Source organism: Diabrotica virgifera, chromosome 4 (genome assembly GCF_917563875.1).
Source record: "Diabrotica virgifera virgifera chromosome 4, PGI_DIABVI_V3a".
Classification (NCBI taxonomy): Eukaryota; Metazoa; Arthropoda; class Insecta; order Coleoptera; family Chrysomelidae; genus Diabrotica; species Diabrotica virgifera.
The window spans coordinates 202,147,773-202,168,999 of NC_065446.1; the positions used below are offsets into that span (position 1 = coordinate 202,147,773).

Genomic DNA, 21,227 nt, shown 5'->3' on the forward strand with positions numbered 1-21,227 from the left:
CCGCATTGAGCTGGCGGTAGTCGATACAAAAACGCGTTGAACCATCTTTCTTCTTTACCAGAACTACTGGTGATGTCCATGGACTGTTCGATGGTTCAATTACCCCTTGTTTGTACATATCCTTGATAATCTCTTCGGCCTCATCTCTTTTCGCAAATGGAAGTCGTCTAGGCCGTTGTCTGATTGGCTGAGCGTCTCCGGTATCTATTTTATGCGTTACCATGCTTGTTTTGCCCTTATCCTTCTTATCAATAGCAAAAACATCTTGATACTCTATCAGCATAGACCTCACTTTTTCCGTTCGTTCATGATCAAGATCTTGGCACCTTTCAATGATCATCTCGACAAGGTCTTTTGGATACTTTAACTTCGATGATTTCTCATTGGTATTCATAAAGCAAATTGAAGCCACGGGAACACACTGTCCGATCAAAGCTCCTCTACTTAACTTGATAGCAGTTTCCCTTAAATTCATAACTCTTACAGGGACTACATCTCGAACTCTTACCAAAGTTTTCGCCGTTAGAAACTTGACATTGTCCACATCTTCGACCATCCTTAAACTTCCCTCTCGGCAGTGTCCATCAAGCATGGTCAACAGAATTTTCTCACTATTACCGGGTATGGTTAGGTCGCATGTAGTTAGTAGGCGGATGACATCTTCTTTGTCGTCGTGAAAGGGCAACTCTTCACCATTGATCCTGAGAACTCCATTTTGAACATCCACTATTGCCCCCACTTTTCTTAGTACGTCTATCCCCAATATGAACTCGTCGGAGATCTCGGCAATTAATACTTGATGTTCAACTGTGGTCTGGCCAATGAATATTGACATATTAGCCTCACCATATGTATTAATTAGCTCACCAGTCGCTGTTCTAAGCTTTACTTTTGCAGGTGATAACTTATGATGGCCTCGTACTACGTCTGGACGTGCGATAGTTCTCGTTGCACCTGTATCCACCAAAAACGATCTACAAGTAAGGTTGACATTTACTATGGGGGCTCTAGTTCTCGAGGTCGGCAGTTGCCCATTGGTGTCGACCGGCTCTAGTTTTCCGACGGCTGTACGATCTTCTTACAATTACGACGAATGTGCCCTACGTCGCCGCAATTCCAACATCTAGGCTCGCGTCTCTTTGGCATCTCGTTACGAAATACTCTCCGTATCATTTCCTCCAGACGTTCATCGTTGTGTTTGTCACTTTCTTCAAGGGTTCTTACTCTATGACTTCGTGAAGTTTGACTAGCCGTTTCGTGTTCCAATGCAATAGCAAGTGCTTCATCTAAAACTTTCGGTCTCGCCAGTCGTAAAGCTTTCTGTAGTTCACTATCTTTCAGCCCATTGACAAAGGTATCTACCGAAATTTCTTCTAAAACGCTGTCTGGCACCTCCGGATAAGCCAACCGCACCACACGAGCCACATCTGCTTTAAATTCTTGCAGATTCGCACTTGCTCGTTGACTTCTACTTCGCAGTTGTGCTTTGTATACTTGTTGTAGATGGGCATCTCCATAACGTTTTTCTAGATGAGTGAACAAGGTCTGGTAACATTTTTCTTGACCATTAGGAATTGATCTTAATATATCTGCAGCATCACCTCGCAAAGCAGCAGTCAAGGAAACAGCCTTTTCTTGTTCGGTCCAATGATTGGCGGTCGCGATAGCTTCAAATTGTCCAAGGTATATGGACCAAGAAGACTTTCCATCAAATGGTGGTAATTTAAATCTCATATGATGCGATGTTTCGTCTCTCGGTGTTTCATCCTTCACTGCAAGATCTAAAGCTACTGTATTAACTGATGGTTGTACTTTTGTATCAGTTATCATGCTCTCTAGTTGTTTGATCTTTTCTTCTACGGTCTCTACACTTTTCTACATCTTATCGAATGTTCTAGAAACTTCTTCAAATTTCTCGTCGTTCTGTCTACAAACGTCTTTAATTACTTGAGAAACACTTTCAAATTTCACGTCGCTTTTTCTAGAAGTTTCATCGATCTTTTGAGAAACACTTTCAAATTTCTCATTGTTCTGTCTACTAACTTCTTCGAGTTTCTCGTTGTTCTGTCTACTAACTTCTTTGAGTTTCTCGTTGTTCTGTCTACTAACTTCTTCGAGTTTTTCGTTGTTCTTTCTGGAAGTTTCATCGATATTTTGAGAAACGTCTTTAAATTTCGATAAGATTGCTTGTTCTGCTGATTGGAAGTGGAACGTCTCTGGATCGTCACCGTTCTTCGTGAGGACTTCCTCAAGTCGTGCTTGTAGGACTTTCTTAGTTCCACTGCTGTCTTCATCCCGTTCCTCTAGCTGTTCACGGAGCTGCTTTACGGAAAGTTCTTGTAGCAGCATCTTTGGTTGGCACACACGCACTTATCACAAGGTCTTTTAAAATTCTTTCCGAATACCGAACAACTAACGCACTTTATTTTTCCTGACCAATAAAGTCCAAAAGTCTTTTAAAATTTAATTTATTTACACTCCACACCGGATATCAATATAACGTGACTACTGTAATTACTTATAATTACAATAAAACTAGCGGTTCGTATTTATATACGACTATATTTATATAACTGTACAGACGAATTTATATTATACACTAACTCTATTTACAAAAATTATGCCTTATATACCTAGTCGATATTTCTGGAACGTCGACGCTCATCTCTAGTTATCGCCCAGACATTCGGAGAATTTCTCGTCTTCCGTCCCGCTACATCGCGTCTTATCAAGAAAGATCCACGTGGAATGTGTATGTGTAGATGGGATCTGTTATACGAGGGTCGGTCATTAATGATTTTGTTACATTATAAATTATGATTTGAAACAAATGAATGTTAAATGTATCAGCCAAATTATTTATTAATATAAATAGTATTTACTGGTGTCACAAAAGCTGGTAATACTTTTGTAGTTTCTAACAATTTTTTATATTTTAAATTTTAATTTTTTAACCAAACAATTGTTTTGGGCGAAACCATTAGAAATTATTACCAGCTTTTGTCACACGTTTAGGTACATATTATACTATTTACTTCTTAATATGTACTTCCATAAACGTTCATTTGTTTCAAAGCATAGGTACTTTATACGTTCTCAAGATGTAGGTAAATTAAAAAGTTATTAACTGAACTTACTCGTAAATACATTATAACTAACAATTAATTTGGTACAGGAAAGTTGTTGCGGTAGAAAAATTACTAGGGTAGATTTAAAATTTGGTTGTTTATTTAAGTTAGTAACTAATTTATGCATTCATTAGTATGGTAAAATATTTTTTGTAAAACAATTTTAAGTTATTAAATTCAATCGAATTGTACTAAGTAGCATACGATTTATTTTAATCTTTAATTACGTTTTTATTTTTATATTTTATATTTTAGTGTGTGTTTCTAAAACCAGATTATAATTATTTTTTTTGCAAAAAAATTTTTAAATAAAAAATCCGCAAAAACGTAAAATCTATAGTTTTTTAAAAATATCTACAAAACGAAACACGCTAGGTATATGCAACCTTAAACCAAAAGAAAGGTTGTAATATTTACTACAAAATGCAAAACTAATATACAGGGTGTCCCATTCAAAAAGAATGAGAAAATTTTGTATTTGCAAATAGTGATCACACTGTATATTTTATGGCTAAAAGTAAAAGATATTAAATTATTTAAAAATAACACTATATTATAAAAACTTTGACATATCACTTAAATTTTTATTACATTGGAAACATAATCCACAACCCTATAAATATTACCATTTTTCTCAATAAAAATTTAAATATTTCGAAAATTATTAACTTTAAGCCTATAAGACCTTATTATACAAATTTTTCATATTTTTAAATAATATATTCAAAAATGATTTAATATACAGGGTGTTCCATTTAAAAAATAAAACTTTGGTTCATACCGTCGTTCTGACTCACCCTGTATAATCTAAAATAATTTTAAATTATAGACGTCCTTAATACACATTAGTTTTTTTATAAACATTTTTTTGTATGTCTCATAGTTTAGCCGTAATCAAAGAAAACCAGAGGTTTGGAGCACCCTGTATACAACAATACCTATTATTAATATTATGATAATATAACTACTACTATCACTTAACACGTACAATATTCCAAAAGTGTTAATAATCTGACAACAAAACGAGCCAAAAACAGTCTCTATTTTGTACGCTAGCAGTATTCATCATCCCTAAAATCGGCATCACAATGAAAAAACGACCCTAACAACATCCCGGTCAGTAGAGTCGATTAGGGATTGACTCTCGTATAGAATCTCGCCCTTCCTCGCATATCTGCGTTCACCACTGTCCGTCGTGATATGCCGTTCGATTTATTTAATTTTTTCTTAAAATAATTATTAAATCAAAATTCTAAAAACACTCACATGTTCTCTGATGTTTGGTCTATAACGTTTATAGAAAGCCATTTTTTGCTAAACCTAATATTTTTCGAGATAGAGCGATGTAAACGATTTTAAAAATATGGGTTTTCAGGACAAGTGATTCTATAGGAAGGCGCTCCATATACTATACAACAATGGTTTGACGTATTTTTATAAATTAAAAACAAATATTTCTAATGTCCGGATGGGTATGCAAATTTGAGGAATGAATTTTCGGATATTGGACATCCGAAAAACGACGAAAAAAAAAATTGCGTTTTTTTGTAAGGCTCCCCATCGGTCCCCTCCCGCAACGATTTTTGGACGACCAAGTGATTTTGTATTACAAATATATTAGAAACCAAAAAATATGGGTTTTACATTTTAGCAACAAAGTGCCCACGGGAGAGTACAATAGGATCCCTTTTAAACTATACTATGGGGTCGGCTTGCCGAAAACAGTCCGACGAATGGCTCGGATAATTAATTTTTTGAAAACTCTCTTATGCGCAGGGATCACTTAACGCTCGTATTGGCCGAATCCTTTTAAAAACCATGAATAAAATTCAGTCTGTATTATTTGACAGATTTTTTTTATTTCACAGATACAAATGACATCAACACTGATTAAATTAAATATTAAAAAAAATCTATATCATCTATAAATGTGTGGGTCGGCACTGTCGACCCTGCCGACCCTGACCAGCCGCCACTGAGTGGAATCGAAGATACATAACGAACAATTTGGATATAATCGTAAAAACTCTAAGTGGTCCGTCTCACAGATCCAATGTTAGTCACGGAAGAAAGCAGAGTAACAATAATATTAATTAATATATTTTTTGTATGAAAAAACAATTATTTTGAATAGTTTTATGACAGACATACGATATGACAAACATAAAAGTCACAGGTGAGAACGGGCCGAATTAGCCCACGCCTAGAAATTTTAGGTACCCTCGTGTCTACTAGCGTGGTGCTTACTGTATATAAAAAATACAACGTATATATATGATAAATAATTTTACTTACCAGTTGTAATTGCGTTAATGCCTTCTTTATGTCTACTCTCTTCTTCCATTTGGGATCAATGCTGGTTAATAAATAATAAGTAAACATTAGAGCATGGACGAAGCAATTTAATAGTGGTAGAATAACAACTAGTTGTCCCCAGTCATATTTGAGTCCAACCCATGTAAGTAATGCCATACCACCATGATGGTATACATGCAGAAAGCTTACTTGTCGATAATTTTTCTTGAGTACAAAGAAAATCTAAAAAAATTGACAATTCGTAATTAAATCTAAAAATAAATATTTTACTCAATTCGCTCTCCCGAGATTCACTTTGACACATTCAGAATAGGAAACATACAACACAAAAATTCCTACCTCACAGCATTAACTGCTAAAATCAACTTAATCTTTCACTAAAAGAAGAAGAATTATTAGAAACAGTGGGAGTGTCTACTAATCTCATAAAATTTTTGGCTTATTTTATTTCTACAAAATATTTTTATTTTGTACAACAAATAATTTTCTTATTTTTCTTTCTTGGCATAGACTTTTAGTCATTCAGCCAGACTCAACATGATAAAAATGAATGTTGTCTAAGTTTATATTAAAATAAATATACAAAACAATAAACAGGTAAACAGGGTCACTCTCTTCTCGCCTAGGGGCCCATCAAGGCATTTTTTTTAAGACATACAACACTAGGCCACGGTAAGAAAGGAATTTAAAAATTGGGTTAGAAACAAAGGTTACGTTATTAACTAAAGCATACTTATTTACTTAGTTATTTTACTATCTTTTAAAAACATAACTATAGTATATTAAGTATGGAGAACGGTAAGGGTTCTGGTTTGGGAAGAAGGGTGTTCCGCAATTATTCCCGAAAAATCCAAAATCCGTTATCAAAATACCTACCAAAGTTTTAAAAAATGGTGCGAAGGCAAGAATTTAAGAATCGAAGAAAAGACTATATTGGCATATTTCGTTCAAAGACATATGCAGTTGGAAGCTCCTGGAAGCCTCTGGGCAGAATATTCAATGATTAAATCCACCGTTTTTCTTTATGATGGCATTGATATTTCCAAGTTTTCAACTTTGATCGCGTATTTGAAGAGAAAAGTTAACAAATTGTACCATAAGTTTCAATATTAATAAATAATTCGTTAGTTTTCTTTATTCTTTCAAAAAATAAATTAAAATTAAGAGATTTTTTAACTCGACGGTAAGTGAATTACTTACCGTCGAGTTGGAGTACTTACCGTCGAGTTGGATTACTTACCGTCGAGTTGCTAGTAAATGTCACCTACTGACGTAAAATCTGTCACGGTAAACAGTCAAAAATGATTAATCGTGCAAAAAGGAATCATACACTGCTCTCGAGTTTAGTGATAATAAGTACTGAAGGTTCCATGGGGCTAATACATTGTGTTTATGTAAGTTATTTATTAATCTAGATGAAATTATAGTATTTCTGGGGCAACTGAAAAATATATGATCTAGATTTCTTTCTTCTGTACAAAATTCAATTTTCTTATTTGTTATCAATACATTATACTGGTTTAATAGCTATTTGTATAACAAGGGAGGAAAGTGCTACTTTTCCTTCCGATAATGAAGTTTACTGCCCGACGCGTAGCGGAGGGCAGTAATCATTCAAGGGAGGAAAAGGCACTTTACTCCCATGTTATACATAATATGGTTTTTCCACCTTCCATATGGTGGTTTATACATATGGTTGTGTAATAGTTTCCAGTCACTTCTGACAACTAAACTTCCCAAAAAAGAAATTACTAACGTCAGTGTCAAAGTGAATCTCGATAGTGCGAATTGTCAAAATGCGCAACATAGTGTCAAAAGTTATGCAAAAGTTATTCATTATTTTATATTTTTCTATGGTATTTACACAGTGGGGTTTACTAAAACTTTTTTTTGAACTTATACCAGGTGGAAGAAAAGAAATGTTTTTTATTATGTTAAGTTTGGTTTTTTTTTTAGAAAACAAACAAAAAAACCTGTAGGGAGGACAAGGTATTAGCCTTGATTGATAAATACGGATAGTTTTCAGTATATTTATCAGTCAACGGTCTAAGTATTGGTTTACATCGAAACCCTGTTATAGTCTTTTGTTTTTTCAACATTTTTTTAATATCCCTGAAATTTTTCGAAACAAAGAAAATAGACACTTTTATCCTTTAACATGACGGGTTATAACTGAACCAAACTAAATTAAAATAAAATAAGAACAGTTAACAAAACTTTAAAAATAGAAAGGCACATTAACAATTCTGGTCGACATTTTAGGCAACATAGGAGGGACGAGATTGTTTAATGGATGCTCTGTGATATTTTGGGGTGGAACTTCCTTGAGAGTAAGTACGGATATGGTGTATAATATGTTGAGGCTGTTTAAATAGCAAGAGGTACATTGCACATATTTTATTTTATTGAACACTTTGTTCCTTACGCACTAATTTCATCCTAGTGTATGATAGACATGACCACCTCACGTATCGCATATAAAACACATATTAAAGAGGAAAACCGTCTAGTTTTTTGTTATAAAAGATATCAGATAAACTAAAAAAATATATTGTTCTCAAAATACGAAACTAAAACACAATTTCGATGTATACCCACCTTTGTACAATTTTCTCACTGCAAGGTGTCTCAAAATTTGGTTTTAGTTAAAACACATGTTAAATAATAAAACCCTCTATTTTCTTTGTTTCAGATATAAGATTTTTAAGTTTCAAAGATATAAGAGACATTCAAAAACCAAAATGTTCACAAAACAAGACTACAATTAGTCTGGGCTGATTATCGGAGAATAGGCCATTTTTGGGAAAAGTTATTTACCAGCAATTTTATTGCTGGAATCGAATTATAAGATCCTATATATTAATAATATAGGTATGCAAAGTCCTCAGATAGTGTGCTACTTTTTTTATAAACAAAATGGCGCACGAAAATCGTGTTTTTTCAATTATTGCTCTATAACTCCGAAGATTTAAACTTTACAACAAAAACACTCAAATAAAAATTCACCGTGATCAAATTCTGCATAGAGACCTGTTCTTGCCGATCTGCTCCGACAAAAATTTTCTTCGGAAAATGCGGGTTTTCCCAACAAAATCTTTAATTTGCAAATAAAGTTTTAGATAAGTAATTATCTACCAATAATTAAATAATTTGGTGACTTAAAAGCCTTCTTGGTTTAAATTATAGTTCCAGAAGCTGGTGAAAATTAAACGAATATTTTAGCCACAATTCAATTGTTAATTAACAATTTATAGTCGCAATAATAACCAAAATAATTATGATACACTGATTAAACTTTGAAATCTTATAAAGATGAGATGCCTATTAACATTTTGTCGACAAAATATAAATTTTTTATTTTTTTGCATAATCTTTAAATGCTTTAAAAAAATAGTTATAAACAAATTAACGTTTCTCAGAAAGTTTTTATTATATTATAATTTTAAAAAATAGCTAAAATGCGCATTTCAAATATCTTGAAAATTAATGCTTTAAAATTTTTTGCAACCATTTGCAAAAAAGTTATGAAACAGCAAAATAAACATACGATTACTACGGTGTTTATAATTTTTTTTAATTATTTCAAAGCGTAGATGTGAGTTTAAAGTACAAGCTAATTATTTACAAAAAAAATATCAATTATAAGTTTAATGGTTATATTTTAATTAAAGAATATAAATATATTTTTTTGTAATTTACACGCGCGAAAGTAGAATAATACAGTACTGTAGATAAAATTTTCACTCGGAGCGACGACCGGCGGCCGCGCGACGTACACTTTAATAAATAATGTATGCTGCGTGTCAGTCGCTTCGAGTGAACATTTTAGCTCCGACTCTGTATCAGGCCTACTTTTGCGCTAAAAATTACAAAAAAAAAGTATTTTTAATCTTTGATTAAAATATAACCATTGCACTAATTTTTGACATTCTCTGTGAGTAATTAGATTGTACCATAGACTCACTTTTAAGCTTTGAAACAATTAAAACAAATTATAAACAACGGAGATCTTCGTATATTTATTTTGCTGTTTCATAACTTTTTTGCAAATCGTTGGAAAATTTTTTTAAAGCATTCATTTTCAAGACCTATGAAATACGCATTTTAAATATTTTTAAAATTAGAATATAATAAAAAATTCCTGAGAAATGTTAATTTGTTTATAACAATTTTTTTTAAACGTTTAAAGGTTATGCAAAAAAAAATGAAAAATTTATATTTTGTCGACAAAATATTAAATAGGCATCACACCTTTATAATCTTTCTAAGTTTGATCAATGTCTGATGATTATTTTGGTTGTTATTGCGACTGCAAATTGTTAATTAACAATTGAATTGTTGCTACAGTATTCGTTTCATTTTCACCGGCTTATAAACTTATAATCTATACCAAGAAAGCTTTTATTTCACCAAGCTATATAATTATTGATAAATCATTACTGGCTCAAAAAAATTATTTGAAAATTCGAGATTTTGTTGGGAAAACCCACATTTTCCGAGGAAAATTTTCGTCGAAGCAAATCGGGAAAAACATGCCTCTATGTAGAATTAAATTGGGGTGAATTTTTATTTGAGTGTTTTTGGTGTAAAGTTAAAATCTTCGGAGTTATAGAGCAATAATTGAAAAAAATACGATTTTTCGGCGCCATTTTGTTTATAAAAAAAGTAGCACACTATCTGATGACTTTGCATATCTATATTAATAATATATAGGATCTTATAATTCGATTCCAGCAATAAAATTGCTGGTAAATAACCTTTCTTTGTACTTTACTATTTAGACCAGCGTATATAACTATTTTTTTTTCAAAATTTAAAGATTATGCAAAAAAAAGAAAAATTTATATTTTGTCGATAAAATCTTAAATACGCATCTCATCTTTATAATCTTTATAAGTTTGATCAATGTATCATGATTATTTTGATTATTATTGCGATCATAAATTGTTAATTTACAATTGAAATGTTGCTAAAATATTCGTTTAATTTTCACCGGCTTCTGGAATTACAATCTATACCAAGAAAGCTTTGATGTCACTAAGTTATTTAATTATTGATTAATAATTACTTACCTAAAACTTTATTTGAAAATTAGAGTTGTTGTTAGGAAAACCCGCATTTTCCCAGGAAAATTTTCGTCGGAGCAAATCGTGAAAAACAAATCTCTATGCAGAATTTAATTGCGGTGAATTTTTATTTGGGTGTTTTTGTTGTAAAGTTAAAATCTTCGGAGTTATAGAGCAATAATTGAAAAAAAAATGCGATTTGTCGGCGCCATTTTGTTTATAAAAAAAGTAGCACACTATCTGCGGACTTTGCATACCTATATCATTAATATATAGGTTCTTATAAGTCGATTCCAGCAATAAAATTACTGGTAAATAACTTTTACATTAGCCCAGAAAGCCACTGCGCATCCGCTAGTAAAAATATTCTAATTCGGATTTTTTGCACAATCTTACCCAAAAAGGACTCCTTTTAACAAATTTGCATGTTGCCAGGACCAAAAGGTGGTCAAAAATTTTTTAAACTCTTTTTTGTTTTTTTCCTAAAATTATTATTTTTGCATGGAAAAAAGTTTTGTTAGGTTTTTTGGATCATTCCAAACAGAAAAGGTCTTAGTAACTTTTCTCTAAAAATGATAGTTTTTGACATATATAAGCGATTAAAAATTGAAAAATTGCGAAATCGGCCATTTTTATCCCTCAAAAACTATGTGAAAAACTGAAAATTTGAATGTTGCCAAGGTAGGTAGATATTCTTTAAATATCGATTGATGAAATCCCGAAGAGTTTCTTGCAATACAATATTCAAAACTCCTTTGTTTTTTAATTTCTAATCAAGCGTGCGCGACACTATTTTCCACCGACAGTGTGGTGCAAATGAAAGGAATAAATTCGTTATTTCGTAAACTGGCGACTTTAAGGAAAAATCCCGAAACAGGTCGATTTTTATTTTTAAGTTATAATATTGCGGCATATATGGTATACTAGTGACGTCATCGGTCTGGGCGTGATGACGTAATCGATGATTTTTTTTTTAAATGAGAATAGAGGTCGTGTGGTAGCTCATTTGAAAGGTTCTTCAATTCTCTATTCAGTAATGTAAACATTTACATAATTATTTATACAGGGTGTCCAAAAAAATTTTATTAAATTAAATTATTTGACAAAAAAAGAAGAATGTATGTAATTTATTTAATTCAAAATACATTTTACTGCTTTAAAAAATCAGAAAAAGTTAATTTCACAAATAAACAAATAAACTTCTACTTCTTTTTTTGTCAAATAATTTAATTTAATAAAAATTGTTTGGACACCCTGTATAAATAATTATGTAAATGTTTATATTACTGAATAGAGAATTGAAGAACCTTTCAAATGAACTGGCACATGGCCCCTATTCTCATTTAAAAAAATCATCGATTACGTCATCACGTCCAGATGGATGACGTCACTAGTATATCATATATGCCACAATATCATAACTTAAAAATAAAAATCGAGCGTTTCGGGATTTTTTCTTAAAGTCACCGGTTTACGAAATAACGAATTTATTCCTTTCATTTGCACCATTACTGGTGGAAAATTGTGTCGCGCACACTTGATTAGCAATTAAAAAACAAAGGAGTTTTGAATATTGTATTGCAAAAAACTCTTCGGGATTTCATCAATCGATGTTTAAAGAATATCTACCTACCTTGGCAACATTCAAATTTTCAGTTTTTCACATAGTTTTTGAGGGTTAAAAATGGCCGATTTCGCAATTTTTCAATTTTTAATCGCTTATATGTCAAAAACTATAATTTTTAGAGAAAAGTCACTAAAGACCTTTTGTGTTTGGAATGATCCAAAAAACCTAAAAAAAATAATTTTAGGATAAAAACAAAAAAAAACGTTTAAAAAATTTTTGACCACCTGTTGGTCCTGGCAACATGAAAATTTGTTAAAAGGAGTCCTTTTTGAGTAAGATTGTGCAAAATATCCGAATTAGAATATTTTTCCTAGCGGATGCGCAGTGGATTTCTGGACTATATGAATTTTGCTAATTAGCCCATGGTAAATACGATTTCGATGTATACTCACACATGTGCCTTGTCCTCCCTACATGGTGTTTAAAACTTAATATAAGAAAAACATTTCTTTTCTTCCACCTGGCATAAGTACAAAAAAGAAGTTTGAATAAACATTTGCCAAAGTGTGTAAATACCAAAGAACAATCTAAAATAATAAAAAAAAGCGGAAATTAATTTTAGGTAATGCATAACTTTTTAAACTATGTTTAGTAATATGTATTGTGATTTAAAAATTATGTGTTTTGTTAACAAGAGTTGTTCGTCCATTGTTGTTCAACTGCATCTATAATTGAACGTGCAAATTCAAAAAAGCCTATAAATATCTTTGAATGATTTTAAACGGTTTTCGCTCAATGCCTACAATTTTTTGAGTTTTCTTGTACATATTAGACAAAAAATGGCTTCATATCAACAATACTAAGACGGAATTGTATAGGCGCCAAATAGAGCTCACCTTGGCCTTTTCAATTCTGATGGGCAAACCCAAGAATCTCTTGTTATTTTTTGCTGCTGATTACGAATTTCGAGGGTGGATGCCAATCCGAGTGGGCAACAAATTTTTATAAACAATTTAATAGTTTATGCATTATTTATAAGAATCTAGCTCGTAATCTAAACGAGACAAAAACATTTTTTCAAATAAAATTTGTTCCTTAATCAGAAACAAAGAAAATGGCGCTTATTAAACTTAAATCCATTTATTATAACTCAAGATATTGTTCAATTAGTACATAATGAAAATTTCAAATTGCAAAATAAGCATTTTTCGAAGAGTTTCCGATCGTAACTCGGCTTCTACGCATGCAAATGAGCTTTACAAAGTAAACTTTTACAGCTTAATTCATAGAATTTCAAACAAAGTTTGTTAAATTACTTTATCTTTATTTATGTTAAAGGTATACCCGCTGGAAGTTATAATTTTCTTAAAACAATTTGGACAATAATTTGTCTATAAGGGTTTTAAGCAAATTTGAGCAATAAACATTTAAACTTTAATAAACAGTAATGACAGAAGAACTCAAAAGGAAAATAGTCTGTTTTCCACTGTGGTGCAAGAAAATCTATTCACTAAAAATTTGGTCATTTTTGATGTTTCGAATTTCCTAAACCTGTTGTCCGATTTAAGCGATTTTTTTACCACGTTATAGCCTTATTCATTGTAGGGGAGTGCAATTAGAACGAAAACATGGATTGTTTCGGAAAAATTCAAACAAGCTTATAATTTTCTAAAACTTTTTTTGTTAGTTTATATACATGTTAAAGTAAAAAAGTTCTACTAGCACATTTGGCTGCTAATTGTTTATTAATTGTTTAAACAATAACATTTGTTTTGTATAAATTATTTTAAAAATATCGTAAATTCATCATTTTACTTTGATCAAATATGTTTCTATTTTGTTTTTGATTATGCTGAATCCGAATATGGCATTGCAATTTGAAAATTCTTATACAGAAGCTCTTATACAGTGTGTCTGCGTAGCTAGGAACCACATGGAAAACTTTTTTATTATCAATTTTACGGAAAAAAGTTATTCCTAATAAAATGCTCTGGATAATCAAAAATCTAAAACGCAACCATCAGATATCAAATTTTATCAATTTGATACGAGTTATGTCAACAATAAGAGTAAAGTATCTTTATATTCCAGAATATCAAAAAATGCCATTATCGAAAGTTGTTTGAAATTAGAAACTATATCTAAATATACAATTACATCATTCTAATCGAAAAAAAATTTCAATTTTTTCTCAAATTACGGATACTCATCATTATTTTATTACATTTATGATAACTATTTTATTATAACTTTTCCGAAACAAAGTTATTCTTCATAAAATGCTCTCCCTAGTCTAAACTCTTGAGTAAAATTCATATTTTTTAACATACCTCGTATAACATTGATTAAATTTGATATTTGATAATTGGATCTTAGATCATATACGATGCAGAGTATTTTATAAAGAATAACTTTTTTTTTTGTAAAACTGATAATAAAAAAGTTATCAATAGGTTCCAAGTTACGCAGACATACTGTGTAAGAGTTAAAAAAGATTTTTTTGCTTAACATTTATTATTGTTGAAGCTTATTATTAAATGTATTTTAGGTAAGTTTTACAGAAAAAAGTTTTGATCACTTTGTATAAACATTTTTTTTGCTGGTAATTTTCGGTTTTTGTATTACATTTTTGTTATCTTTCTTAATTTTCTTAAAAAGAAGTAGTTTATTTCTTTTCTATAGTAAAATAATTCAGTGCATCTTAAAGGTTACATCCTAAGCTTTAAAAAAGCACTTATAAAACTGTAATAGATCTGTTCAAACTTGAGTAATACCGTCTGAAATTGGTGGTAATTCTATAAAACTACGAAGATTTCAAAAATTACATATGTTGAGACGTCATATCATTTGAATTAAATGTTTGAGATTTTTTTTGAATGAAACATCATTTGGTAAGATGCTTGAAAGGTAAGTTGTGCAAAATTGAGAGTTTTATATAAAAAATTGTATTAGTTACACATTTTTAAACCATTTTTAAACAAAATTCATGTAAGGCTAATTTTCTGCCCACACCGTACTTATACCCATACATTTTATTTTTTTCTATTATAACCATAAGATAGCTTAATTATTCTTCTTTCATGTTCAATTTATAAAATTTCATTTGATCCATTAGTTAAAGAATTACATTAAAATAACTCAACAGTGCACTTCGCCGTACGTTAGTTTACAGTGCGCCAATGTTTGTGAGAAGGGTGACTTTAGCGTTATAAATAAAAAATTATAGAAGATACAGATTTAATTTTTGAAAATTATTTGTATAAGTTTTTTTTTGTAAAATTTTCTGAAGTTTTCAATGGTCAAGTCAGTTTTTTTCTAAAATTTATATTTTGGGAGTTATTTAAAAAAACATCTAATTTCGTAGTTCATTTGTTTAATAAAAAATGAAGCACCCACTTCTCGAATAGAACTTTTTGATAGGTTGTTTATTAAACATTTCTTAATGAAATTACAAAAAGTTCTATAAATAAAAAATCTATATGCACTCACCTATTGACAATATCGCTGTAATAATATTGTTCCTAGACAGTCAACCTGTCATTATATACCGAGTGCACGAATCAAAGTCTGTTTTTTTTTGAAGTTATACTTCTTTACCGGCGATAGAGGGTGATTTTTTTATATGTTAAAACCTATCAGCCCGGCGCATGCGCATTATGACTTTGTTCTGATTGGATGTTCAAATGACATGTCAAAAATTATCCGATATGGCAGCTGTGGTTTGGAGGTAAAGGTAAAGGTAAACAAATGTATAATATATTAGTTTTATTGTTGTGAGGACAGAAACAAAAAAGTTTATAATATTGTAGTGACTTTTAAATAGTTTTTAAAAGCAACAGGTACGTAATAATTGTTAATGTATCATGGGTATAAACCTACCTATTTGATCTGCCAAAATACATGGTATGTAATACTTTTATTTATATAATTTGATTACCATCAAAATTTCTATCAATATTCACCTAATATATTGTTTTTTTACTCTATGTTTTGTTGTATTTTTTCAATTCTAAATCATTTCAATTCAAAATTAAAATAATTTGATCAATTTTCAAAATATCAAAATATCACAAGTTTAATCCGTTTAGTTAGTCGATCTTCGTAAATAATGATACATAGTGTCCATGGCTAAGCGGAGAAGGCGAATGAATTCCAATACCAACCGCTCTTATCAGCGCTGGTTCGAGTCCCAATAGAAACTTTCTTTTTTGTTTTTTTTTAATACATTTTATAATTGTAAGTATATTTATTATATAATTGTATTTTCAGAAAATACGTATTTAGTTAAAAAAATTTTGACAATTAATGTTCAGACATCATTTGTGGCTTGTTTAATGTGTTTGTGTGTGTTTTATTCTTTTATTATTTTAATTTTTGGCACTGTTCTAATAAAAATGTTTGAGAAGTAGTAAGTATAAATTAGTTTAATATTTAAACATAATATAAATAAAAAGTATATTAATTTCGTTTAAATCATATAATAGAAGTATAACTTCTTACGTGCGTACAAAGTACACACACATTCTTTTTTCAAAGTTCGCATCACTCTCTGGACTAGTCTAGCATTTATAAAATACCAAAATTAAAACCAAACTATAGCCTCAGGCTTTCTTATTATTTTGGATTTCGATTTATTCGCTTATGTTGGATAATAAAAAAGTTAGGTATTTTAACAACTGGCCATGTTCGTCATCAGTACAGGGTATTTCTAAATAAGTGCGACAAACTTTAGGGGGTAATTTTACATGAGAAAATAATGACAATTTGCTTTATAAACATATGTCCGCAAACGCTTCGTTTCCGAGATATGGGATGTTCAATTCCTTTTTACAAATTGACGATTTATTTATTGCTTTAAAACCAGTTGAGATATGCAAATCAAATTTGGTGGAATTTAAGACGTAATATGTGCACATTTTTTGACAAACAATTAAGAATTTAATATTCACCATTGGCGCGCAAACGGGTATTATGACCGATAATATTACCAGTATGAACGCCAATGGTGAATACAAAAATTCTTAATTATATGTCAAAAATGTGCAATAACTACGTCTTAAAACCAACGAAATTTGATTTGCATATCTCAACTGGTTTTAAAGCAATAAATAAATCGTCAGTTTGTAAAAAAAATTGAACATCCCGTATCTCGGAAACGAAGAGTTTGCGGACATATGACTATAAAGCAAATTCTCATTATTTTATCATGTAAAATTACCCCTTAAAGTTTGTCGCATTTATTTAGAAACACCCTGTACTGATGACGAACATGGCCAGTTGTTAAAGTACCTAACTTTTTTATTATCCAACATAAGCGAATAAATCGAAAGACTAAATTTAAGAAAAGCTGAGGCTATAGTTGGGTTTTAATTTCAGTATTTTATAAATGCTAGAATAGTCCACCGGGTGATGCGAACTTTGGGAAAAAAACACAGCTTGATTCATACACCCGGTATACAGTGACAATTTAACTGTCTAGCAAAAATATTATAACAGCGATATTGTCAATGAATAAGGCTATAACGTGGTTAAAATATCACTTAAATCGGACAACAGGTTTAGAAAATTCACAACATCAAAGATGACCAAATTTTTAGTGGATCGATTTTTTTGCACCGCAGTGTAGTTTACTAGATTTTGCTAAAATTTTGAAAATAATATCTGATTAAGTCCATTAATGTTGACAACTATACAGGGTGATCAACTTCTGTGACAAAGTCCAATATATCTGTTATTATAAAATATATGAAAAAAAGTTGTAGATAAAAGTTCTAGACACCTTTAATGTACACATTTTAAAATTGGTGAGAAATATACAGGGTCCTCCATAACACGGTGCCAAACCAAAGTTATGTTTTTTTAAATGGAACACCCTGTATTTTATTCAAAATCTGGTTTCTCTACATTTTTCTGATTAAAAGATATAACACTTTTCTAGGGTTATACTGAGCGTTTCAAAGTTATGAGCACTTTTATCAAAAAGTCATACTGAATTGATCGCCCTGTATGATTCTAACAGTATAATATAAACTTATTTTTTTACTGCTGTTGACTGTCAATATTAAAGTAGTTTTGCAACAACGTACAATTTTTTTATTACTACACAAATTGTACACAGGGTAAGTCAAAATGCAAGTAAAAGATTTTCTTCATATTTTTAAATGGAACACCCTGTATTTTATATTACCATCGAAAAGTTCTTTCATTATACTTGCATATCTTTTAAATATTCCCTATACCTAAGGTTATTAGTTTTCGAGATATTTTAGTTTTATTGTTGATAACTCATAGATACGTTTATTACAGTAAATTAATTACCCTTAATATTAGAAACCTCCAATGAGTTTATTAATGATTATTAAAATTAGACTGCATTTCATTTTTTCTCCAAGTTTATGGTAAATTCTATACAATAACGACAATTTTATATTTATTAACAAAATGATATTAATTTTCCGCGAAGAAATGGGAACTATAAATTGCTGCAAGTTCTTGTTTAAGGTGGCTTTGAAATTATTGACACAAAAAGTGTCAGATGTAAGCTTTTAATTATCTGTACGTTTTTATTTTTGTTATTCATTTTAATTGTTTGTCATGTTGTTATAATTGTTACATAACAATGAATTTTAGTCGTGAAGAAATGACAGACATGATATGGATTTTAGGAGAGTGTTTCAAAAAGTCATTAGTTGTCACAAGAATTTATAAGGAACGGTGTCCATAGCGTCAACAACCAAATAATTTGACAACTTATTAGACAGATTTAATCGTACTGGTTCTGTTTATGAAGCAAAGGAAAAAACAAAAATCATTATTACGGATGAAAATGAATTAAATATTTTACTGCCGGTACAGAAAATCCTCATTCAAGTATTCAAAATATTACAAGAGAGCAAGATATAAGTTACGGATCTATCCAAAACATACTCAAGAAAAACAACATGCACCCAGATCATTATACAATTAAATCAGGAACTTGTTGGGTATAATTTCGAACGAAGAGTACAATTTTGTCAGTGGTCACAACAACAAATAGTTATACAGAAAGATTTTTTTGAGTTTGTTCTTTGAGATGAGGCAACATTCCACAAAAATGGTAGTGTAAACAGACACAATTTTCATTATTATTCCACAACCAATCCGTACTGTGCTCAGACACATAGTCAAAGGAGATGGTCCTTAAATGTTTGGGATGGAATCATAGGCAATTGCGTTATAGGTCCTTTTTTCTTTGAGGAATCAGTAAATGGTGAGGTTTATTTAAATTTTCTAGTAAATCATTTACCTATTCTACTTGAAAATGTACCATTAAACATCCGCCAACATATGTGGTGCCTTCACGACGGAGCCCCTGCTCACCACAACGCACTTGTCAACGGTGAACTCGATGAACTATTTCCTGAAGGATGGATAGGGAGAGATGGGCCAGTTCACTCGCCACCCATATCACCAGAATTAAACGAAGTTGACTTCTTTTTTTGGTTATATTAAATACGCAGTGTATAGGACACCTCCAATAATAGTTGACGATATGAAAATAAGGATTCAAAACGCCTTTCAAAGTGTCACACAACAAATGCTTACAAACATCAGTAGGTCTTTCGAAACTCGTCTCCAGGCTTGTGTAGACGCTATGGGAGGTCATTTTGAGCACCTTTTATAACATAAGAAGTACGTTGAACATTTTTTTTATTTAATTTAGTTTTTTAATAAATTTTAATAAATTAAAGTATTGTTATTAATAAATAAGTAATACATAAAAATGCACAAGGAAAAAAGTTTTCCTGTAGTTGGCTGTATACCATGTGATACAAAAACAATAAATGCTGTATAAAAGGTATATTTAAAAAAACCCTCAAAAGGGCCACATCAATTCACATAACTAGTTTTCGACTGGTTTACCAGTCATCATCAGTGCTTACGTGCAATGTACATGTTAGCCACCAAAATGCTATTTTACAAAAATATGTGGGTCAAAGCCCATTTCAAGTAGTCCGTTAAGGAAACATAAGTATAAAAAGCTACCTTAAGCCTTGATGTTTAAAATATAATTTAATTTGCCCTAGGTAACATCTGAAACTTGGATGTGACTTGTTCCGAAAACTAGTTATGTGAATTTTTTTTTTTTTTTTTTTTTTTTTTTTTTATTAACAAAAATCGCATCAGCCAAATTGGCTATTAGCGAAACAATAGTGGTGAACAATAATTTTTATTACATTTGTGTTTTTATATATTGTATAAAATGTTAATTGCACTTAGGAACCTCTTTAAATTTGACATATTGCACTGTAGGCCTAAAATGTCACTCAGTTTGTTTGGCATATTGTACAATATGCGCTTTGGCGTTAATGCTGCGCAATTCTCCAATAAATGTTTGATTGTTAACTTTTCTTCACAGTTGTCACATCTTGGTTCTTGTTTGTAGGAAAACACATGACTATTAGTTAATCGCGTATGACCCAATCGGAGTCGCGTTAATATTACCTGGTCTCTCCGACTTGTTGGTAATGTTGGCCAGGGTTTTATCGATTTTTTAATTTCGCGTAGCTTGGCCGATGACACTTTCCACTTTTCTTCCCACATATACCGCACTTTACGTTTGACCGCCGCTTTCACATCCGCACTCGTAAATGTTTCAGTACACTCCGCACTATCACTAGTTGCAGCTTCTTTTGCAGCGTTGTCTGCCTCTTCATTTCCTTGAATTCCAATATGGGATGGTATCCAGAGGAATATGATAATTTTTCCATTCAGTTGAGCGGTATGAACTTCTTGTTTTATTTTGATGACCAAAGGATTAGATGGGTAGACATATTGGATTGACTGTACCGAACTTAGAGAGTCTGTGAGTATGATATATTTGATATTACTGGACGCATTGACAGCAAGGGTGGCCTGGTATAGAGCGTATAATTCAGCAGAGTAAATAGAGTACTCTGAAGGGAGTTTGTATTTATTTGTTGATGTTGGGGTTATGACTGCAGCACCAGTGCCTTCATTTGATTTAGATGCATCGGTGTATACTTGTGTATACTCCTTGTAATTGCGGAGTATATCATTGAAGGCGGATTTGATTAACTGTGGGTTTGTTGAATGTTTATCGAAAGAAATGAGGTGTGTTAGGCACTGAGGGTTCTTTATTTGCCACGG

The 21,227-nt window shown here is 31.1% G+C and overlaps 1 protein-coding gene across 1 annotated transcript in view; it reads right to left on the reverse strand.

The window, feature by feature from the left end:
- LOC114336231 (elongation of very long chain fatty acids protein AAEL008004-like) overlaps window positions 1-21,227 on the reverse strand; it is a 113,092-nt gene that overhangs the window by 25,662 nt on the left and 66,203 nt on the right. Inside the window, exon 5 of the mRNA XM_050649858.1 lies at window positions 5,424-5,666. Within this exon, the coding sequence (XP_050505815.1) occupies window positions 5,424-5,666 (243 nt within the window). The remainder of the gene's footprint in view (window positions 1-5,423; window positions 5,667-21,227) is intronic.